The 25,067-nt window shown below is 43.4% G+C and overlaps 1 protein-coding gene across 1 annotated transcript in view; it reads left to right on the top strand.

The window, feature by feature from the left end:
• The window catches only part of LOC104930077 (receptor-type tyrosine-protein phosphatase N2), a 194,601-nt gene that overhangs the window by 50,977 nt on the left and 118,557 nt on the right, over positions 1-25,067 (top strand). Inside the window, exons 10-11 of the mRNA XM_027288987.1 lie at positions 5,937-6,023; positions 15,937-16,016. Of these exons, the coding sequence (XP_027144788.1) occupies positions 5,937-6,023; positions 15,937-16,016 (167 nt within the window). The remainder of the gene's footprint in view (positions 1-5,936; positions 6,024-15,936; positions 16,017-25,067) is intronic.

Here is a 25,067-nt window from a genome sequence, read left to right as displayed (position 1 = left end):
AGATAGCTGAACCTCAGAACATGGACACGTCTGAGCTTTACATCTGATGAATCGTATCGGCTTCAAGTGACACGTGAAGGAGTTTGAGTTTGTTTAGAAAAATAAAAATACCTGCATCCGAGCACGACTCCAGTTACGGTAACGCGACAGATCAGATGGGGAGTTCTGACATTTCGGCTGATACTGTAGCAGGAAGCTCCTGGTGGTTTCAGCGCATCACCTCCTCCTGCGGACGTGGGTGGAGGAGGAGGAAGACAGGGTGATTCATCACAGCTGGAGGAAAACACCTGCTCCCCAACACACACACACACACACACGCTTTTGTTTTGGCCACCTCTTAACCCTTCAACCCATAAATGCTTCCCCCTCGCCTCACCTCCCACACACAGATACACGCCTAATATCACTGCTGTGATGTACGTCTTGAAAACACGTCTCTCCTCATAACCTTTTTAAAATCTCCTGATAGTGAAGTGCTGCTCAGTAAACGTGTGTTCACGATCTGAAAATGTAAAATACAAAACTGCCAAACTAAATGGATTTTACTCCCTAATTAGCTTGATTAATAAAGAGGCAGTGCACGGTAATTAGCCGGGGAAAAAATATATATTTTATTTTCAAACCCTGAGATCAATAATAACCTATAATTATGTCAAATTTGTTACCTTCCCCTGGAACATTTTGTATCGTCTGCCAGTTCATAAACAAGCCTCAGAATATTATCTGAGGTTCGTGCATGCACACATACGTGACATGAACACAGTAGATGTGGTGCACCTTTAATTTACATTAGTGTCAACATATTGCGTCTTTCTAGTCTTCTCATTCACACAGATTCATACGCCGACGCCATGCTCATCGGTTTTAGGAGCTAACGATTCATACACCGACTTCAGGGGCAGTTTGGGGTTCAGTATCTTGCTCAAGGACTCTTCGACATGCAGACCGGAGGAGCCGGGGATCGAACCGCCGATCATCTGAGTAGCGGACCTCCTGAGCCCTGAGGCAAAATGTTTGATTTCACATATTTATCATGACTTACTGTAACTTAACTGAGAAAAAAATCACAGAAATTGATTGATAAGATGCAATCATATCTTGAATTTAAAGTTGTTCAATCTAATGTTACAAATGGTACAAAATATGTGATGTGACTCGTTTTATAGTTGATTTGAGATGGAGACATTTCTGTATCGTGACATATTCAAAAATTATGAAGACCTGAAATTCTTAAATTAGTGTCCTGGACGTGTTTTACTTAAAAACAACAAGCAGGCCCTTGAGACTAATAAGAAAGGATCTTTTCTTCTTTGTTTGAACCTGCCTGGTAATGTGACTGAGCTCTACCAGGACAAAGATGTTCACATTGTGTTGATATGCAATGACCTCGGAGTCAGACAAATAATGAAAAGTGTTTTTTACGTTTAGTCATAAAAGTGGATGCAGGTGGACTCAAACGCACTCCTAATGTCTCTTACAGAAAAACACGTTTTCCACATGTATGTGCACGTGTGATCACATGCAGCAACACGTGCAGCACCTGTGGAAATCACATGGGGATGGACATAAGCTTCACAAATTATACCAAAACCATGTTTTCCATCCACGTGTTGCACATGTTTCCCGTGTGATTCTGCACACCTGGTTTTTCTATAAAGGGTAACAGCCTCAGACTATTCTGGACTGTTGTGATTGATCAATACATTTACACGTCTGTCGCTTTTCCAATAACATTAATTTATTTTAAATTTGTTATAAATCACAGTGAGGCCAAACGTTCAGAAAGAAGTTCGGTGCAGATGTTTTAGCTTATAAAGAAACATGATTCTGATTGTGCCCATCCAGATGTTGAAACATTTCATTGGGTACTTTGGCTGCAGTAGCTCAGTCCATAGGGATTTGGCTTGGGAACCGGAGGGTGGACCAAAGTATGAGAGGTGGACTGGTAGCTGGAGAGGTGCCAGTGTCCTTGATCAAGGCTCAGAAACCCGACAAACTGTTCTAGTCTTTCTTCTGCCGAACAGCCAGGAGATCACAGCTCAGATGTTTTCATCCATAGACTCTAAATGACTCTTTAGTTTTTGGTTTAGGACGACTGAAGTTTGGAATCTTTGGATCCAAAGTTGTGTCAGCGTCTTTTTGTTAAGTATCTAAAGACAGTGGACATGCAGCCTTTTGTTGTGTTCGCAGTCATCTTTACACTAAAATGTGTAAGAGCACAGCGATAGCAGAGATAACATAAAATCAATCAAAGGTGCTCTGTATGCGCCGCTGCTGTTCCAGCTGTCGTATCCCTGCATGCTGCAGAGCTGATGTAAAAGCTGCTGTTAGCACCGAGGCTCTGCAGGCAGGTGGAGTGATCGCCGGTGTCACATCTGAAGCAGCCGCTCTGCAATGAGGAAGACTCATGACTCACACCGTGGGCTGCCGGAGCTGCTGTCAGCTCTCAAGGCTGAGGAAGGAGAGACATCAGCTGCTGTCTGCAACTTTTTCCACGCAGACAATCGAGTTTTCAGTCAGCTGTTATTATTATTTAAAACGTATTTAATATTCTATCAAGATGTTCATCACATCAGACGTGAAATACATTTTTTATACTATTTATGGCTGACGTTTGACAGAGGAGGGTGTTTTTGACTGTCCTCCTCGTCTTCTTCAAGGATTCTCAGCCAACGGTTTGTTTGGCGTCGCTTTTCTTTTTCCTCTGCACACCGTCAGTATCTGAAGGTGTGTTTTTATTTTTTTACCCTGTAGCTGATTCTTTCACATCGTAACAAAAGTCGTAGTTGGATGACGTGAAGCAGCGTGGGATCACGGGAGCGGCCGCGTCTTCATTGTTCAGCCACTCCAGGCAGAAATCATCATGCTCATGAATGTAACGTTCTGATGTTTTATTCACGTTCGCCGACTTCCTTTCCTCGCTCTCTGGAAGCGATAACAACTAGAGACAAGACGCCGCTGACAGGCGACCAAATGAAACGCACCATTACTTTTAATTAAATTATGGATTTCTGTGGAAACATTTCAACTCAACAAAATATTTAACTTAGACGTTTTAATGCGCAAACACATTTTAACTTCAAAACACACCTCTCAAAACGTTCCATTTTTTAATTAATAGAGCTGTTTTTACATATGTATGTGTATATATCATTAAGATTAAAGTCTGTGTGAACGCAATTCTGAAATTTCCTTCAAGATACATAACATATGTTAAAACAAAACACGTGAAAAGAGAGAAAGAGAGCGAGCGACAGGTGGTGTCGGTCCGGATCCTGCAGCCGAGGACGACACCGTCCTGAAAACCTGCGAGTGTTTACCACCACATCCTGTGAGGATGTGTTGTTTCACAAGAGTGAGTGATGTCACGGTGCATCCTCAAAAATCTACAAACTCGTTTCGATGAAATCGGCACAGCTGAACTTTGGTTGGCGCCGTTAACTGGCTGCTGACCTTTGAGGGAATGGGAGAGCCGGGTCGTCTATAAATGGAGGAAGCGATCATATTAGCTCCATCGGCAAACGGAAACAAGATGGACATCAGGACGAGGAGCTGCTGCCAAAACAACCACTAATGAACAAACTAAAAAAAAGGAAATTAAAGTGGGCAAACGTTCGAAAATGAGGTGCTTCAAACCTCCAATCCACACCAGCTTTTATCCATGTGAAGGCGATTCTGAACTTTCTTTCAAATTACATGAAATATGTAGTTACTGAAAACACGTGAAAAGACTTTGAACCATATATCACTGAAATGTGGAGTCAGAGGTTCGAACAGTTTTTCACCAGTTTTCAGTCTCAGGATTTTTGTGGGCGGTCCTTAAAGGGCGGCTCGATGACACGCTGAGGCCACCCTGAGCAGAGAGACAGAGATGAATTCATCTCAGCTCAGAGTGTTTCAGAGTTAGTCATGTCGTTTTATTCTGACTTTACACAGACTTTAAATACAGAATTCAGAAACGTCTGAAAATCCAAACCACCAAAGACGGAGAAACAAGGAAGCAGACAACTGCTAATTTCCATAATAAGATATATTTTAAAAAAAAGTGAGTTCACACAGTTTTTCCTCATCAGTTTTCCGAAGATGATTCCTGGTGTTGAGGGAGGGAACATGCATGCTGCAGCTGTCTGGAGGCGTCGTCTTTTCTGCATTTGAATTCAGCAGAGGGAGGTCAGATGAGTCCACAGCAGATAGGAAGCAATTAGCTTAGAGTTCGGATATTGAGCTTTAAACGTGGTCTCCCAGCAGACACACACACACACACACACACACACACACACACACACACACACTCCCCATCTTTTGCATGCATCGAAGCTGTTTTAATTGACTACATAATTTGTTATTCCTGCCGTTTTTCTTCACGGTTTGGTGAAATGTCTAGATTCTGTCCTGCAGGCAGAGGTAGATTTTAGTCTGGCTGTCATGCAAACACCTCCTGTCATAGTTTTACAACTAATAATTCAATTCGATCTATTCGTCACACTTCAACCTTTAACTGTGTGTTTTTGTTTTATACTTTCAGGGTTCACGGTGACATTAGTTTCTCGTCATTTAGCTCGAATAAGCCCGCGTACACGAACACAGCAGAGGTCGCTCTCATCGTGGAATATTGCCAAAGTCATTTCATTTGTTAAACGGCTGTTCAGAGTTCTCCGACCTTGTCTCTTCCTGTCAGCACGCGCTTAAAGCTTAAAATGAGGGAGTGGGAAGTGACGATAACGAGCTTTATGTGCGTGACCCCGCCTCACCTCGCCACTTCACACCTCTTCACCCAGTCTGGGCTTTTTGTCTTCTGTCTCATGTTTGATATCCAGAGTCTGTGCTCAGATTAATCTTTTGTTCCATCTGCTCTCAATATGTTATTTTTCTTTGTTGCATTCCTCAAAATGATTCCACCTGTCATGGAAATATTAACGAAGGCAGGGGCGGATGTTTTCAACGCAAAGTACAGGTTGTGATTTTGTGAAATTAGGGAGTGACAAATTCTAAAAGCTTTACTCCGACACATTTGAATTTCAAAAAATCTCCGTTTGCCCTCATCAGTGTTTACCTGAAGCTGCCAAGAGACAGATCTAAACGGATCCTCACAGTTTTGCTTAATCGTCTCAGCAAGCACTTCAAAGTTTCATGACATTTAACGAGCAGAGGAAATTATTTACATATTATGGATATTCAAATAAAAACTGAAAATCTTAAAATTAGTCAGCCTTAAAATTAAAGGTTCAAGTTAGAACTTCAAGTGGTTCTTCATGGTAACCCCAGTAAAGAATAAATAAATAAAAAGCAGTTATTAAACATGAAATGGAAATTTTCTCCAAAGCACCAAAAAGTCCTGCAGTCGTGACTTGAAGAACTTTTTTGGGGGGGGCATTCAGTTTAAACACCAAAAAATAGGACAGAAAGGTTCTCCAAACTAAAAATGAAGGTTCAAGTTAGAACCCAGAAGTGGTTCTTCATGGTGATTCCAAAGAGGAACCTTGTTGGAGCCATGTTGACCTATTAGTTCTTAAAAGTTCTTCAAAAGCACCAACAGTTTGACTCTTAAACAGCACAAAAGGTTCTTGAGGACGAAAAGGTTCTCCGGAGAACTCTCTGTAGCATGAACCATGAACCAGTTTTTCTAAATGTTTAGTGTGTAAAGACCACAAAGACTTTTTGGGAAACTTTTATTGGCCAAAAATAAAGTATGTGCTTAGAGCATGATCTGAGAAATCCTCTTTCCACTTCACCTACCAGAGATTAATATTGTTACACGTAAAATAAAACATAAGTTTGCCAGTTTCCCAAGAGTTTAATTCAATAGTTTTTGACTTTACAGCGAGCCTTGACTGTAGAGTTTAATTTGATTTAACATTTTTTCTCACTGTCTCTACATCCTTCCTTCTTCATCCCCTCTCTTCTCCTTCCACCTGCCTCCTCTTCGACCTCATCAGTGGGCTCCAGACAGACGAAGGCCTCCAGCTGATGGAGATCCTGGCACGCAGGGCTAAAATCCAGATGACCGACTTCGCCGAGCTCTCGTATGTATTACTGTTTTTCTTTTTTTTTAATGTTATGAATAATCTATTGCTACGGAGATGGTTGGTTGGTTGGTTGGTTGGTTGGTTCTCACCTGTTCTGGTTAAAAATGCCAATAAATAAATTCTGTTCAAACAGAGCTCGCTCGCTGGAAGTGACACGTTATTTTCACGAGCATAAATCCAGATGTTTTTATACTTCTGGCTTGAGCATTTTCCAATTTTTGCTGTGGCCCATTCAAATAAACGGCAGACAGACAATCTCTCCTGCAGGCCGACAGACACCAGCTTTGAAACATAGATGTAGTTCATCAGTCTAATATGCCCATGATCATGATGTTGACACAGGATGTTGTAGAATATAAGCACCAAATATTCATCCATGATCTGATGATCCAACAGCTCAAAGAAAGAAGAAACATTCGCCCTTAAGTCAGTGTAGCATAGAAATGAAAGGGGATATGTTATTTTAAGGTGGTATTGTTGCATAATGTCGTGTTAAACTTTATGTTTAAACAGTTTAGAGTTGTGCACGTCACCTTTTTGGTCCCTGTAATGGTGTTCAGTCCTCACAATGTGAGTGGGCGTCCAGGTTTGGGGTCAACACAATCTATAAAACCAGCACTTAGACATACAGCTCCAGCAGTTTGTCCAGGAAGCTAAAAATACAAGTATGATAATGTTCATAATGTCCTTCTGAAAGTCTATGTCCTGTAATGTAACAGCGCCTCTGGACTTGTAGCTGTGCCAGCTGACAGACGGCCAAGCAGTTGAAGTGAATTAAGAATTACATCTGGAAAAAACTTCAAGTTCATCACTATAACACTTGAAAATCACAAAGGACTCCAGACTAGAAATACTGAAGGGCCAAAGGTCTGTAGATGACTCAACGCGTTTATAGTGCGCTGTACGTTTCCCGACATCAACCGCCGTGCACCTGTAGGCTCATGTGGGCGTCCGTTTTCTCGAAGGGCATCGCACGCTGAAACTTCAGATATCCCCTCGTGGAAGAGGCATGTCAGATCTGAGAGGGCAAACCAGTGGGATCAAAACAGAGAGCAATGAAATCAGAAGTGAGGAGAGGAAAGAGAAAGAGCAGAAATCCAAGGACGTCGTCTTATTTTCATTCCGTCAACATTTCTTCCTGCTCTGAGGGGGCAACGAAAGCAACGAGGGCCGCTCGTCCGCGATATTGACATGTCGGCGTCGAGCTGCCGCTAACTGCAATCATTTATTAACGAGACTGAACTCCGCCTGAACCCTCGATCTCGACTTCTCCGTGACTTTCTCCGTCTCTCACTCTCTCTGTCGTGATTTATTCCGATAGATCATTTCTTCTTCAACCCGCTCCTTTCTTAGTTCGTCTCAATCTATTTCTGTCCTCTCTCTCTCTTTACTTTCAATCTCTCTCGCTCCTCTTCTGAGTTGTTGTTGTTGGTGACTTTGCAGTGGGGTTGTGAACATTTTCAGTGTAGTGAGCTGCAAAAGCAAAATGAGATGCTGCGTTGGTTTGCAGGTGAACTGACTGTTGGGATTATAGTCAGTGTACAGACAGCGTACGGTTTGAGTCCAGCTCTTTGACCGTCAACACTCTGCTTGTAACTGAGCAGAATTAGCATTATGTGAATTTGTGTTACTACCCAGCTCACTTAGGGAAGAGAAAGCAACATGAAAGTAGATGTATTTTTAAATTATTTATTGTCAGAAGTTCAGATTAATATTCCAACAAAGAAAGATTACAAGGGGAGACGTGCGAGGAAATGCTGCTCGAACCAAAGAAACCAAAAAGGGAAAGAGAAACCGCACCACCTAACTTTTATTTTGAAAAAACAGGACAGCAGCAGCATTAAACATCCTTATTAACGAGTTAATTCAATAATTAACATCCTCAACTCATCAACTTTGGTAATTTAGTTCGTCAAAATGCCTCCTGTGGATTGGACGGACGGACTATGCCTAATTTAGCATACACAAACGCTACAAGAAAGGTTTAAATGTAGGAGTGTTGGTGGCAGCTGTGTGTTTATTTGTTGTATAATATAATAGTTGATGATTTCACCTCTCACCTGGAGGGAAAACTAAAAGTGTCTGGAACATTCACAGGAAACATTCACAGGAAAACTTCCAGGTATAAATCATTTGCCTCTTTTTTTCTAACTTTGAATTCGTGATAATCTTTTTGTGTTTCTTCCCCCCGACTGAGTTTTAACTTGTTATTCCTGATAGTTGTAGTGGTCAGCACTTAATGAGCCAAGTTGTAATAAACTGGATTTAACCTCACACACACACACACACACACACACACACACACACACACGACCCGACCTACAAGGTTAGTCTTCACAGCAATTCCTAAATTGCCAGGAAGCCAATCAGACCCATGAAATAGAACATCACGACTCGTTGCTCTGTCTTCTTCCCCCTGCAGCTGTTAAACGAGAACGAGCCGCGACCTTTTTGTTTTTGTCCTTTTTTTTTTTTTTAAATGCTTTGCCACTTTCCAATTACTTTCCTCCACCGTGCACTCGTTCATCAAAGCACACACACACACCTTTTCTCTCTAGATGATGACTATAGCCGTGTGTGTGTGTGTGTTAGAAAGAACACACAGCAAAGAAGTATTACAAGAGTTTATAAAGGCAATTAACACATTAAATATGTTGGACGATAACACGTGAAAACCAGTTTTCAGTCTCAGGATTTTGTGGGCGGTCCTTAAAGGGGTGGCTCGATGACACGCTGAGGCCACCCTGAGCAGCATCTTGCATGACCTGAGTATTAAATTCCATATTAACAGACAAGCTGGCCGACTGTGAACATGAACACATCGTAGTGAGTGCAGTGAGTTCTGTTGTGGAATTTGGATTCGGCGACTGATCACGGGACGATTCAGAAACCGTGATTAGTTTGATCTGTGCAGAGACATTTGGGATTATTCTGTTATCTTGTCAGAGCAGCGTATTTTTATTGTTATTATCGAGTGATGATTTTTCAGTGACAGGCACTCGGCGTCGGCCAGTGTTGATTAGATAATGTGTTTGTCCTCGCGGAGGTGACGTGACTGAGTGCAGCATCGAGATGAAACTTTTTACACCGTTAAACTGGTTTAAGCGCTGGTAGTGTGCTCAATTTATACTTGTATACACACTGTATATGTGTGTGTGTGTGTGTGTGTGAGGTTTTCATGCTGTAAATTCATTCCACAGTGTCGATAAAGCAGCTTCCAAATTGAATTGAACTTGAGTTGAATCGAATTAAGACACAAGAGGAAGAATTCATGTGTACGTTCATTTGTGTGTGTGTGTGTGTGTGTGGACAGGTGGGGATTGGGTGGCTTAGGGTCGTGTGATTCACACACACACACACACACACATACCTTCACACACACACACACTCTCTCTCCGCCCCCACACCCGGCCTCGTTGTTCCCGCGGCACCTCGCCGTGCCGCTCGGCTGCTGTATTGAGTCCCTGGGTGGCCCGTACTGTTCTCCTGTTCTAATGCACCTTTTGTCTTTGTTCTCCTATTCTGGGAATGAAAGGAGGGAGCTATACACTGGGGAGAGTGATGGATTGGAGGCAGAGAAAGAGAGGGAGCGACAGAGAGAGAGAGAGAGAGATAGATACAGAGAGGGAGAGAGAGGGGGAGAAAGCCGGGGGTCTCTTTTGTTGCGAGCGCAGTGAAAGCCCAGCAGGGGGAGCCGCCTTGACAATTTGTCAGAGGCGCCACGCTTATTTTTCCAGGGCCGCCCGGCTCCTCACCGCTGTGGCAACGGCCGTCACCTCCACCAGAAACAAAGGCCCTCCACTGACACTGAGCCCGCCGATTTACCCAGCCTGCCTCTGGCCTCCACCACCCCGCTCCTCAACACCACCAACAAGTCTAGCTGTCCCATTATATTCCCCATTATGGAGATTTACGGTTGGAAACACGACGCTGTTCTGTCTGTATCCTGCAGCAGCTCTATACTCTGTGTGAACTTGTTGCAGCTGAAGCTGCAGCAGTAGTTTAAACCCAAGGTGCCATGTTTTTTTTTTAAATATTACAAATATTTTTATTTATATTACCTCGAAATTCAAGCTGGCAACTTTGACCAGAATTTATAAAGTTATGCACGAACAGACAGAATAAGACAGGAAAGTGCAGCAGTATAAAGATATAATATAATAACATAGAAAAGAGTTGACATATCTCCATACCTGCAGAGTTTTTATAAAATCTGATTTTATGAGTAATAGACTGAATTCATTCTTTTAAAAAAGCTTTTTGCTGTGCAGGTTAGACATTTAGTTGACATGTGTCTCTAGTTAATATAATTCAACTTTCTTTTACTGTTAAGTACATGTTGTCACTCGAGGAGCTGCTGCAGGAATTTATGTTAAACGTTAAAGGTACAGTGTGAAACGTTTTGTGCGAGTTCAGCACGGGGCTGTAGCTCTGATGCTCTGAATGTTTCAAAGCTCCAATAAGAAGAAAAAACGTGTGAAACATTAGTATCACAACAATCACAGTGTTAAAGTGCATCGACGCATAAACCCACAGTTGTGAAGTGTTAGATTTGAGGTTGAGAAACGTGTGAAGTATTTTCTGTTCATTTTTTACTGTAGCAAACTTTATTCTTCACGTCTTTGCTGCATGCATGCATCGTCTGGCATGAGCAGAGTTTGCGACGCCTCAATGGAGAGAATGCACTTTATTACGACGCTCATTGATCACCCGATGTGCTTTTATGAATCTGAAGGACAGCCTGACGTTTGCAGCTCCGCTCGGAAAGCTTCAGATCACCTCGAGGGTTTTTATTAAGAGCTGCAGGGACGGACGACGAGTCAATCACACAAACACTGACTTAACTCGAACTGGTCCCAGCGGGTCAGCACTCTGTTGTGCACTAAACGTACTGAAAGCAATTCAAAGTTTTGAGTGAGAAAGTGAAATGTAAATGTTATATTCATGTTTTTCTTCTTTTCTTTTTATACTGGCTGTTTAACACAAGATAAAAACTAATGTTTCTTTTACTTTAAAGTTATACTGTAACTATTCGTTTGACTCTGGCAGTCGGGTTCTGGTTCTACCGTCCACTCTGCGCTCAGATTAAACTGGTGTTTTTCAGTCCACGCTACATTCAGCTGAATTCTGTGATCAGACCAACCTTGTGTTTTTATTCAGAATAAAAACACGAGGTTGGTCTGAATGTCTTCAGCAGTTCAGAGGCGTCATTGTGCACTCGACACTGAAACAGGAACCTGTTCGATGCTACGCTCTGTTTTTATCTAACTGTTTTTCAGAGGTTCTTTCAGTCGTCGAACCATCGTGCAGAGTTTCGTTCTCCATCGCTTCATACAAACTCTGTTTGTAAAAAGCACCAAGGACCAATTAAAAAAAATATTGTAGAGTATTCCTCTCAGCTAACTGACTGAATCAAGCCTCTGCGGCAGGCAAACAGGACAGTTATGTTTCTATGTATCTTTATTGATATTTCTTTGGGTCGTTTCACCCAAAAGTTTCGATTTAACGTGTCAAACTGAAAGAAAACAGCATCTCTGGAGGAAAATAGTTCCGGTAAAACCGTCCGGACAGTGTTTCCCATTCACATCCATCTGGGTAAATATCTCCAAAACTGGACACGTGAAATCAACTGTCCACAACTGCGATGTGAAAATGTGAATTCTTGGTTAAGTTTTAAGAAGTCGTGTTGACTGTAACTAAACTGGGACCACTGTATAAAGTCACAGCAGTAATGCATCCCTCCGTCTCCACTGTACGCGGCACTCTTCACCTATTTACCAGGCAACAACACTGCAGGCACCTCAGCCTTTACACCTCACAGAATAGCAGCAGATTAGCATATTACAACAACAACAAAAAATGTCTCTGAACAAAGTAGTCCGCGACCTGCACGACCTCAGCCACTGAGAAGACAACAAAACTTCCCTTCCTCTGACGGTTTCCTCTCGGGGGCCGGAGCCGGAGTTCACGGAGCCTGCAGCAAAACTTCCACACTGGCAACATATGAATCATAAAAGCGAGCCTACACACTGTGCCAGGACACAAAACAAACCTGGGGAGTGACTCACACCCTTACGTTGCATTTGGAACAATTCGATACTGATTAGATAATACCGACGCTGAGCGCTTTCAGCCAAATGGCCTTGGAAATGTTTTTAGCTGCCGCGGCGGCCTGGTAGTGGTTGAGGGCGAAGAAGAGGGCGGGCGGGAAGCGTTGATGTGGGTGGCTTCGCCGGAGCCTTTGACTGTAGCCGGCCCCGCCGAATAATGATGGCTGTTGCGTAACCGTCACCGAGTGTAGACTGGATAGTTTTTTTTTTTTTTTTTGAACAGAGGGTCGAGGTGATGTAATGTCTGTGTCTGAGCTGAAGGGGTCATATCAAAGAGCCGCCACTAGGAGGAGAGAGCGGGCCTGAACTGGCTGCATGTGAGGATGATGATGGACTGGATGGAAACTGATGTTGGGTAAAAGCGTCATTCAGGCACAATTTTGTGTCTTTTTTCAGGACAGATCAGTTTGTTTTTGAGTCAAACCAGTGAAGAAACTGAGCACAAGCACACCTGAGGTCCTGGTGACTTGTTATAGAGGCTTTGAGCCTCCAAATATTATTTCTATTCCAGTTCTTATCCGACTAAAGTTACTTTCTACATTCATCTTTTAGATTTGGGTTGATAATCCCATTAAATATGACGTGGTGACTTTATATTTTGCCTAAAGGATTAGAGATTCTTGTATAATCCTTCAGAATAATGCAAAACATTTGTTTGTTTTTTATTGTTTTATGACCTCAAATTGAGCAGATTCTCATTTTTGATGCGCTATCACACGTCAGTGGAAGTTTCTTTCTTCCATCACTGACGAATGTGTAAATAATTATAAATACTGTTTGTTTTGAAGAATTGTCTTTGTCTAAAATACTTTACAAAGATGTAGAAAGTACAAAGAGGTGGTAGTATTAGTACCACAGTGTGTAAATGTGTTTGTCGTTCTTCCAACCAAAGACTGAAGTTATGCTTTATCTCTTTAAACCTGGCAGGATTCGTCTCTGTCGTTAACAGTACGACTGTTTGTAGCTGTCATTTTTCAGTTTGGTGTTGGGATGTATCGTTTGTTATCATCTTCATCTGTTTTCTGTGCGATCCGATTTCTTTGCAGCTTATTGAAAATACATTTTTCACCACGTTAAAGGGTTTTTATCAGCCAATGATGTTGAAAAAAACTTCTTATGATCGTGACAACGTTGGTGCATTCATCACTTTTTGATTAACATATAAAATCAAATGTTTTGTGTGTTTTTCATGACTGAAGGCCTCAAGCTTCTCGCTGAATCCTGGTGAATAAACTCAATCTTAACATGCAGATATCATACGTATTATATCTTACGTGTTACTATATTCTCATAAGTTCCCAAATGTGTCCTAAAAGTTCCCAAACTCACCTCATGTGAGCTTCTTTGGCCCCGGTGAGTGACGAGGTTATTTGCAAGGTTCAAAGTCGACGTGGCGTCTTTGTGCGGAGGTGGCAGAGGAGTGATCCCCCCCCTCCTCTTCATAATCACTTCATAGATGTGACAAATATATCGGCCTCATTCCTCGAAGGAGAAGTAATGATCAGAAAAATGAGGCAAAGTTTCGCGTGGAGTTCCTCAGATGGACCGGCTGAGACGAGCTGTAATATTTGTCTCTTCGGCTGCTCGGCTGTACGTTAAACTCGGCCCTGAAGAAGATGTTATGTGGAGTAATCATGTGTAGAATAGAGCAGGGATTCATAACAAAAGAAACATAAAGGAAAGTTGTTGTTTTTTTTTAATTCAAGCTCTAAGCTTCAGCAAGTTTCCCCCCTGGGGTTCATTAATTTGACCCAGTCTAATTAGTTTGTTATTGCACCTTAAATGTTAGAATACTACGACATTGCTTCTTTGAGTTTGGTGTTGTTTGTGTTTTTCTTTGATACGCTGACCCCGGGCCCCAGAAACCCCAATTAAAAACTCACAATAATAGTTGGCTGGCTGGGAATGTCAAATGAAGGCTGTTAATCTTTAAAAAAAAAAAAAAAGGGACACTTTGGAGTTTTTACGCCTCCGCGACAGCCGAGGTTATCCGTCCGTCCCGCTTCTTGATATGAACGAGATATCTAAGGAACGCCATGAGGGAGTTTCTGCAAATCTGGCGGCAAAAGTCAGGATCAAGTTTACCACGACCTCGCAAAAACACCTTTTCTTCAACGCGATTACTCAGGAGCAGAAGAGCAGATACACATCAGCTGGATGCTGAATCGATCGACACTGATCTGGAATCTGTGGCGATTGTATGGATCTTCTAATGGATGGTGCAACGTCCCTATTTGAAGAATCGAAGCCAAATGTAGTGATTTGTTGATTGTTGTTTGAGCTCCAAACTAGCTCTTTACACTGTCCACTCCTTATACCGTCAGTGATGTGGATGCTGATGGGAATTTTAGTGAGCCAGATCATTCGACTCAGTCAGAGCCAATAAGAGCTCTTCTGGCTCCCAAACGACTCTTCATTTTTATAATTCAGCATGTACACATATCACTTAAATTACTCAACACATCCTTTGTTCAAAAGTACATATTCTAATGTCAATAAATTGCTGTAGCCGATTGTTTTCATTGCGTGGACGGGAGCCGGCTCTTTGAACCGGCTCGTCCGCCCGATGCTCACCGTGTTTCTAGTTCACCTGATATTTGGGGAAACAGGATGGAAAGTGTGTCACAAAAAGGGGCGAGTATCTCCTGTCTGGATGATTGATCATTAGAAAAACTGAATGAGATTTGTCCGGCAGACACGAGATCTCTTAAAGGTTTTGTGAGTATTAGATTAAACCTGACTGTGCATGTCGGACATTTTGTGCAGATGTTCAGAGACAGGACATTTTGTCCAAAAGGTAGAATTGTTTTTTTTTGTTTTCTGTGTTGCTCTCATTTTACTTTATTTTCTGAAAGTGAAGCACGGCCTGCAAAAACACTCCGACCCCTCAATGAGAGTGCAACAATTTAAATCCATCAACCTGAAACGAAAACCATTTTTCTGAATCCTTGAAAACATCTTGAATGTCTCCCAACAGCTTCAGGTTAGGAACGGCTCCATTAATGATGTCGCCATATTTTATAATGTCGAGTTACAGTAGCAGTCACTTCCTATAGCGGCACACAATACTTCCTGGAGGGGGACCTGGTAATATATCTTCCTGCTGGGCCTTTAGTCTTGAATTACAGCAGGAAAAACAAAAGGTTAATCACATTTGGAGACTCCGCTCCGCCTCTGACCACCCAGCTTCTTCTCTGTTGTTCCCGTCAGTGTTTCAGTTCCAGCTGCTTCATTGGCATGAATGTTGGATGAACACGGGCAGGGAGAAAAAGCTGCTTCCAAAGCACCTACAGTAGAAAGTCTGTCTGTTGTCTTCTCAGATTCCTTCACCCTCAATTTACCTCGATCACGACACAATACGCGTCGCAATCACCATACGTCGAATCAAAATGTAAATGTGTCGTAAGCTCGGCTGCTAGAAATGCATTGGCTCGTCTGAGAATCACGTATCGGAGCGTCCTCTTGTTGATGACCAAAATCCTCTCATCCCCGCGACCCCCTTCTCTTCATTTCCCAGCGTGCTTAAATGCCGCCGGGCGCATTACATTGAGATTCAAGAGGTTATCTCTCAGCGGTGATGGGGATTGCAGCAGCCTAAAGGATCGCCACAGGTTAAAGCTCTTTTTTTTGTTTTGTTTTTCTTCTTCGTTTGAGTGCCACGTATGGCCGAGCTTTAATGAGCACAACTGCTTTTTTCTCCCGCCGTCTGAAAAAAACAACAGCTCGCCACCATGGAAAATAGATTCTGAGGATGTCTTTTGTAAAGCTTCTCTGTGTGTGTGTGTGTGTGTGTTTTACAGGGTGGTGGGCCCGGCTGTGACCTTCAAAGTGAGCCCAAACTCTCAGAACGTCAGCACCGCAGATGTGGCCAACGTGGCTGGTAGGTTTGAGTAATGTTGCCTTTATACTGACAGAGGAAAAAAAAAAAAGACAGGCCATTATCATGGGCTTGCTGCAGCACCTGAGGCCCCACATGAACGTTTTTCAAAACTTATGACTCCTCTGTGAAAATGTGTTTTTCTTCATACCCACACTGGCACTTTGTGGCGAGTTTTCCTACCCCTTTGTGTTCAGTTTGGTTTAGTTTGGGTGAGTATTTAGTATTGACAGGAAGCCAGCAGGATTTTCTGTTGTGTCACAAATCTCCAAGCAGCCACGTTTTGGCTCCATGGTGGAAAATCCATCGGAGAGAGTTGGACGTGTGCCTAAAAAAACATACAAGAGACACCAGGACTGTGTTTGGGAAATGAGTCGGTTCGTTAATGCCTCTCGCAAATACGAAAAGCCTGATAAGAGTTTTTTTCTCTAAAGGACACACAATGTCGCCTTCGGTCTCGCATAAGTATGAGCTGGACAAACAAACTAATTTAACAAGACCACCCGAGTTTGAAACCACTTGAACTTTAAAGGTTATATTTGGACTTTTTAGACCATTAATAGCAGCAAGCAACGATTTCTTGTGTGAAGAGCTCTGACCTCTGTGACTTAAAGTCAGTGCAGAGATTTATTTCAAAACACATTAAATATGTTGGACAATAGTTGCTGAAAACACGTGAAAAGACTTTGAACGATATATCACTAAAATGTGAAGTTTTCAGTCTCAGGATTTTGTGGGCGGTCCTTAAAGGGCGGCTCGATGACACGCTGAGGCCACCCTGAGCAGAGAGATGATTTTGACTCCTAGTTTCATAAACTTGTCGATATTTCTGATCATTCAAATCTGGCTGGGTGGTTCATAACTTTTTGTTCTTTGGTCTGACAAACTCAGAACATTTACTCTGACTTTAAGTGTTGTGTTAATGCTCTCTGAGCTTTTCTTATACAGTGGTCCCTCGTTTATCGCGGGGGATACGTTCTAAAAATAACCCGGAATAAACGAAATCTGCGAAGTAAGTTTTACAATTATTATACATGTTTTAAGGCCGTAAAACTCCTAACCACACACTTTTATTCATTTTCTCACATTTCTCTCTTATTTAAACTCTCAAAGTTCAAACTTTCGCAGATTTAACAAAAATAAGTACAATACTGTATTAGTAAATGAAACCAAAGATCAAAACCTGTTTTCAAGCCCAAACATTTTTAACAAATTTAATTTTAATGATCAATCTACGAGGTTTGACACATAAGAAATTATTACCAGTAACTCACGCGTATTTCACAGTTCCTCTGACGGTGCCGAACACAATCCGCGTTCATACTGTACAGTACGCTGTAAAAAAAAAAAACATGCAAAATTACACTAAAAAAAATCTGCGAAAAAACAGCGAGTCCGCGAAAAGTGAACCGCGTTATAGCGAGGGAGGACTGTAGATCCCTCCCTGCACTGACACCTGAATTTATTTCGACCATTGTTGCTTGTTGAGTTTTATTTGATTTCTGTCCAGTTTGAATGAAGTTACGATGTTACAACGATCTGTGAGGTTAGACTAACGTGTGTATTCGCTCTTGGCCAACGATACAACACATTTATCACACAAAGACATTTACAAATAGTCGTGAATGTTCTTCCAGTGAAAGCAGAAGGTGTCCATACATTGGTGGATGCTGTGATGTCATAGAAACAAAAGATAAATGCATGAAGTCAAAGTGTTCTGGTGCTTTTCCATTCTTGGATATGTGGAGAATAAAAACAGCAAGCTCCTTGTCAATGTCACATCGGGTATAGGATCAAAACCGGGCCCTGGCTCTGGCTCGTTGTCAGGTGTTCTGTGATTTTCGTCCGTCACCTTTTTTTTATTCCTGACTGAAGAGAGTGGAAACACTTCTGCAGCGATTCTCTTTCAACATCCTCCAAATCAAACCGACTCAGTTCAGCCTGTTCTCTCACGTGGAGAAGGGTCCCTGCAATAATCTCTCAGGGCGCAATCCAGCAGTACAGACATTGTGAAGGTGTGTGTGTGTGTGTGTGTGTGTGTGTGTGTGTGTGTGTGTGTGTGTGCATGCCACAGTGTGACTCACGGTAATGAGGCGAGGGTGTTGATGAAGTGGGGAATAAAGAGAGGAGGAATGTTTGCCATTAGCCAAGCTGTCAGTCCATAGAGAGAGCGAGAGAGAACTTTCCTGATATTCCCTAGATCCAGCACACACACACACACACACACACACACACACACACCCTCCAAATAACTTAAATGAGTAGCTCACTATCTATTTTTTCCCCCCAACATCTCATCCCTGCTTGATAATTACAACCCCACCTCCTCACCCCCACACACACACACACACACACACTTTGTGCTGATTATGCAACGGCTCCTCTCCTGTTTTTAAGTGCCATTGTTGGCGTTCTCATTTCCCGCCCGGCGCTCCCGCCGGCTCGGCGGGGTCACGGATGAGCCTCGATTGTTATTAATGCAAACATTTGACAGAACGTGCTCGAAATGAAATACAGCGTCCTCTCTCAGCTAAAGTGCAATAGTGTGGGCGGACCGTCTTTAAAGTGTCGTTTGTCATATTCAACTAGAATATCAATCCATCCCAAAGCGTACATTATCCCCCCTGGCCAGGGTTTATAGTGCTTTTCTGAAACATTAAGCTTTACACGGCCATCGTAATGACGGCGTTTTATCATCATTTATAGCCGCTCGGCAGCGGACGGTCGAGGTTTGGACGTCCGTCTCGTCTGTCACAAACTGTGTGTGTGTTTTGGTGGAATGCTTCTGGCAGCTGTGTTAAAAAATAATTCAGTTTTTATTTGATTTAATCTCCGCAAATACATCAGTAAGACATCAGTGGCGTGCCAAAGAAATGCTCAAACACTGAACTATGTGCAGCGCGCGGGAGACGAACTCGGATCCTTTAACGTGGTTTGCAGGCCGCGGCTCGAATTGAATTTCTTTCTACTGCGAGCTTTTCTAACGACCAGGAAATTAGTCGTGAGAAAACTGAAACAGACAACTGAGAATACTGAATAAAAGTAGAAAAAATATATGAAATCTGAGAATATTATATAATAGAATGTTTTGCATATGAATAAGTTTGTCTGCTGAGAGTTGATTTAGACCCAGATTATAACTCAGCAGAATTTGATGGGTAGACATGAGCCTTTATTTATATATATAGTCATTATGCCATAAATATAACAGTTATAAACTGTATATCCTAACAAATATAAGATTATTTATATACAGCATTCATGTAATCCGATGCTACACACAGACATACACAAAATAAAATACATTCATAGATTATTCATTCAGAATCATATGCTTACATATTACGCATGTATTACATAGTTTTTATATTTTTGAATTATTCTGACTGATGTGTCAAGATATAAACAACATTTTAATGTTAAAGCTGGTGGTGGAGCTCATTTTAACACCTTTGAGTAATCGAGTACTGTGCACCGCTGGAGTGAATATGCCTAAAAACGTATTTTAATGTGTCCGTATTGTCGATTTTTCTTATTGGATACTGGAACTTAAGGCAGCCCTGAACGCGCTCTCACAGGCGTCCTGTTTAAACCTCATCATTTTTCTCCGTCTTACACCGGATCAATCCTGACCCCGGCCTCCAGGTGCCAAAAGGTCCGATTAATGCAGCCGTGCCGGCCAGACCCGGTGTTGCATTTTAAGAAGCCACGTTACCACTTCTGTCACGCGCGTCCGCCTATTGTGAGCGACTCCCGGGGTCCACCGGGGGCCATTGTCAAACGTGGGGGTGGATGTCAAGATGGTGGGCAGCAAAGGGTGGTGACCCTCATTGTCCGGCCGAGGGTGGGCGGGGGGACCTAGAGGCTACTTCCAGCGGTGCGTCACGGCCGTGAGAACGGGACCCCGTGAATAGGCCGGGGGTCAGGGTCAGGACAGCGGGCAGCTCAATTAGCACTTAAAGCAGGAGGAGAGCAGCTGAGGTATCCTCACCCCGGCACCGTCTGTTCATTTGACTTCTACTTGTTTTTGCATACATGCTAATCATGCCTCTTGGCGTGAAGATAGTTACTCACACATGCCCGAAAGCTGTCCACTCTGGGGATTACGGACGGTTAGGACAGTTGGTCAGTCTCAGACTCTTGTCTCTCTTGTCTCTCGTCTTTCCTGCCATCGCAGCGTCTTCTCGAGTTAAACCAACCCCGTCTTTGTTCGAGGCAGACAATAGCCGCTCGCTCAGTGAGTCAATGTTGCATCTGAAATTTGATTTGTGTGTTGACATGTAAATAATTTCCTGGCAGAGAGGTCACTATCAGTTTAATAAGTTAAAAAGACATTGTCCCCCTGGAGAGGGGACACCGGTGAAGGCTTAATTAACATGCTAATTAATGGAGAGGAAAAAAAACCCTGCAAAAGTGGCGGGAAGTGTTCGTCATTTTTTATCCAGTTCACACATCAATCAAAAAGAACGTCTTAAAATGTTGTTAGAGATTTGTGCTTTATTTTAAACATTTTGTTTTGAATGTAAAATATCTATAAATGTTGCATAAATCAAGTTGTCAGACAGAGGTGGAGGATGCAGACTTTATGTGTTTGACACTCTTTTAATTCTCCACTAATAAAAGCCAGTGTAACTTATTCAGGCTTTAACCTTTTCTCCCCTAACACCAACCTATTCAAACTGCTGCTGCTGCAGCCAGACATCTTATACTGTCTTTGGCTCGCGGTGCCTTTTTATAGTTGACTTTGGGATTTTAATGACCTTCTTCAAGCCTAATATTGTTCTAGCTCTTGTCTGTATTAGTGACCTCTTTTCCACACAGGAGCCTGAGATCCTCCAGTGGCTCCTTCTCCATGATTCCTAGATAAAATATAGGTGGTAGTCTCCACGTTGTGTCGCCCACAGGTTGTAGGTGAAGTGTAAAGCTCAGCGACATTTAAGGGCAGGTCTGGTTACTGAAACCAGCCACCAATGCATAAATTTAAGCCTTAATATAATGTGAACAGGTGAGTTGTATATAAATTCACCCTCAGTACAGTTGTCATGAACGGGGAAATTAGCTACAGAGACCAAAACTGTTTTTTGTACCAGGCTGTAAACATGTTTATTTCTGCTGTGAAACATGGGGACTTATGGAGACTGACTCACTTCTGGAGCCAGCCTCAAGTGGACGTTTGAGGAACTGCAGTTCTTAGATACTTAGAAAAGTTTGTATCCCTTCAGTCGTCTGGACTCTCTTTACGTAACCCTGATTGAGAAGTTTGAGTTATTCACCGGTTGCATTCGTAGAGGAGGAAGTAGTGTCACTTAACTCTGACAGCCGATCTCTTTCTGTCACCGAGCCTCCGACCAGATTCCCGATGCCCGGGCGGAGGAAGGGTTTAGGTTACTTTTACAAAAGCATCAGTTGCGTCTGGGCCCTTTTTTTTCTTCCCTTCCCTCGACTTCTCGTCTCCTCGTTTTCTTCCGTCTGAGTGGATTAGCATAGATCTCGTGCACTGACGGGACTGACCTTCACTGCAGCTAAACACTTGTCAAAATGCCAAATGTAATTACTGAGCTCTTTAGGTCAGAGTAATGCGTTTCATCTACCTCACTCCCGTTCCTGTTATTGATGTGCGGGGCCCTCGGACCTCAGACTGCTAGTCGAGTCCCTTCTTCATCCCCCACATCGCGGCGCCGACGACTCGCCCGCATGTCGCTGTGTGTCATAACAAAGCGAGGAAATGTATGCATAATTACGCCTAAGTAATGTGCTCAAATTATCATCTACGTGGACGAGTTTGCACGTTGCCACACTGCTGGATGTCTCTGCGTGACTTTGTCAGCCTATACGCTCTCAGATCCTGTGATTATGGACAATTTACAGTTATCTCTCAGAGCGGCAGAGTGCTTCCTAACACTGCCTTTCAAAGGCCATCATCATCATCATCATCATCATCGTCAACGCCATTACTTTTCCTCTGGAAATTGCATGCCTGGAAATTGTCAACAGTGTTATGCCGTCTTGACATCAGCTGCCTCTCAAGGCAGCCCTCTTATAAAAACACATAAATCTTATTTTTTAAAATTCTGAACTTCTTATTTGGATGTTGAGTTAAAAACCTTTTGAATTTCATCATTTAGATGTTTTTCCTGTGGTCATATCTGACAAACTATCCATGCAGGCTGTCGTCAGCAACACCGCCGACTGATTTTGTGTCATCGCCGTCACTGCGTGGAACTCTTGTTAATTGTTCCCATTGATTGCCGGAGTGATTGCATTGGAAAGAGCTCCAGCGTTGGGATCCATCCAGCCAGTCTCCCCCCTCCGTGCCCTTCAGGAGCAGGCGAAATCCATTTGAGTTAACTTCATCTCAGCTCACCTGCTAATCAGTTTTCATCGCACACCGAAGGCTAATCGATGCTAGAAGTTTCTCTCACCTGCTGCTAAAGAAAAAGAATCAACACGGGGAGGGAGACGGACGAGGGGGTGCGCTGGCGTTCAGCGATGCACCGCGTTTTTATCTCCTCGCCCGTCGTCAAAGCAGAGCTGGAGGCGTTTTTTTTTTTTTTTCTGAATTGCACGATGCCTCATCCTCCGCCCTGCAGATCCAGAGTCACCTGTGGTTATTTTGGTCTGACTTCAGAGGGAGCAGGGGGAGAGCTGTGCGCTGTTCTCTGGAGCTTTGCGAGCATCTGTGAGACCCGCCGTCGAGTGAGTGAAGGGGGAGGGATGGAAGGTATGGGAGGTGGTGGGGGGGGGAGGACACAGGTGTTGTGCCGAGCTCGAGTTTGCACAGTGGTGCAACGTGATCCCCGAGCCAACCGCGCAGCCACCCTGCCAGCCACTCAGCCAAGCGGCCAAAGCAGCCGGCCTGATTTCCCCGGCGCTGGCAGCGGCCTGCTGGCACTGCCAAGCCCTCTCTCTCTCTCCACACTCCCTGCAGCTGGCAGGATCTCTGCGAGTTGGCCTGAGCTCCTGACGTTTGCTGCGAGGGTTGGCAGACCTCTCCCAGATGGCCACCTTGTAGCGAAAAGCTGGCTTTCGCGCTTGCATCAGTTTTGCATCACATTCCCCCGGCTACAGAGCTGTGGCGGAGAAGGGCTTCCGTTCGGTTGTGCTGCGGCAGAACGCCGTACGTGAGAGGTGGGCGTGCTGAACTCCGCTGCAGCTCTCACACTTCCTAACGCTGGTTTGTCATTTGTGCCGTTTGCGTAGCTGCTTTTCAGGAAAGCGGTGACGGATCTCGGACTGGAGACAGACGCAGATAGGAAAAGGGATGCTGAGCACACGTTCAAAACCAACACTCGCTTTTTAATTTCTACGTGAATAGGCTCGTAATAGTACTTTTACATTCAAAATGATGGGACAGTGTCAAGGTGGCTCTCTGCTTCATATTTTATTTATAATCTCATTTAAATGCCACTGCATTACCTATAATTTATATCCCCTAACTTTGTAATCCCAGCTGAACGGAAGAACAGACCTTGACCTCCCTAAAAACTTGTTAGGACTAAGATTGAATAATTTAATATACATTTTTTAAAACTGCAACGGACAGGAGCAAAAATGATCCTGTGGAATTTTTGTAATATCCTCACATTTAATGAGCATGTCTGTCTGATGACTGCTCCTAATTATCACATTTTCATCCTACTGTTTTTTTTAAGCCTCCTTACTGGGACAAAATATGACATATGGTTACCTGTAATATCACAGAAGTACAGTTATTGAAATATTAAGAGACATGAAGGCCCTGATGAGGGAGACTGTCCTCCGCTCTAACCTGTTTCTATTTGCGTCTGTTGTAATAGTATAAGCATTTAAACCTTGTTTACCTTTTAAAAATGATGTTGCTGATGTAAATTAGATGAAGATTAATGCAAGTTCCTGACACAGATCCCAACAAAGAACTCTGTATCTCTGCAGACTGTGATTTGTAGGCAGTGTTGTCCCAGTCTTAGGCCTCCTTCGACTGCCAGGCTCATTAAATGTGCAGAGATCTGTCCTGGGAACACTGGTGCAAACACAGTTTAGAGTTTCATGCTGCAAAAATCTGCCGGCACGAGTAAAGCATAAAAATGACTATAAACTTTAAATGTACTGGAGAATCACTGGACATAATTATCGCCAAAGAGGCCTTTATGTGGACGAGGTGACCATGGTTGGAGTACTGACGCGTTTGATTCCCTCTCTAAGCGTCATGCAGGAGGAGGAAGTAGTCAAAGCTGAGCTGAGATGAATTCATCTCCGTCTCTCTGCTCAGGGTGGCCTCAGCGTGTCATCGAGCCGCCCTTTAAGGACCGCCCACAAAATCCTGAGACTGAAAACTGGTGAAAAACTGTTTGAACCTCTGACTAAAGAAAGTTCAGAATCGCCTTCACACGGATAAAAGCATCAGAGGTTTGAAGCGCCTCATTTTCGAACGTTTGCCCACTTTAATTTCCTTTTTTTTTAGTTTGTTCATTAGTGGTTGTTTTGGCAGCAGCTCCTCTTCCTGATGTCCATCTTGTTTCCGTTTGCCGATGGAGCTAATATGATCGCTTCCTCCGTTTATAGACGACCCGGCTCTCCATTCCCTCAAAGGTCAGCAGCCAGTTAACGGCGCCAACCAAAGTTCAGCTGTGCCGATTTCATCGAAACGAGTTTGTAGATTTTCGAGGATTCACCGTGACATCACTCACTCTTGTGAAACAACACACCCTCACAGGACGTGGCGGTAAACACTCGCAGGTTTTCAGGACGGTGTCGTCCTCGGCTGCAGGATCCGGACCGACGCTGCCTGTCGCTCGCTCTCTTTCTCTCTCCGCGGCCCGAGGAGGGCTGCCCGGACCCGGCGACACATTTTTAGCCGTCTTCAAGATGCCTGATGAGATGTAGAGGCAGACAGCTGGATTGATTGGCCCCTCTTGAGCGCACAGGCCTTGATTACAACTGCACTCAAGTGCACCCGCCGCCCCCTCCTCCGCCTCCTCTTCCACCTCCCTTGATTTCTCCCTCTCTCGCAGTCTTGTTCTCGTGGTCTGTCTCTCTCCTCTCAGCCTCCCTTTCTCATGATTTCTTCTTTTTTCC

Source organism: Larimichthys crocea, chromosome II (genome assembly GCF_000972845.2).
Source record: "Larimichthys crocea isolate SSNF chromosome II, L_crocea_2.0, whole genome shotgun sequence".
NCBI classification, from domain to species: domain Eukaryota; kingdom Metazoa; phylum Chordata; class Actinopteri; family Sciaenidae; genus Larimichthys; species Larimichthys crocea.
The sequence above is the reverse complement of the archived record's forward strand: the minus strand, read 5'-3'. Positions and strand labels throughout refer to the sequence as shown.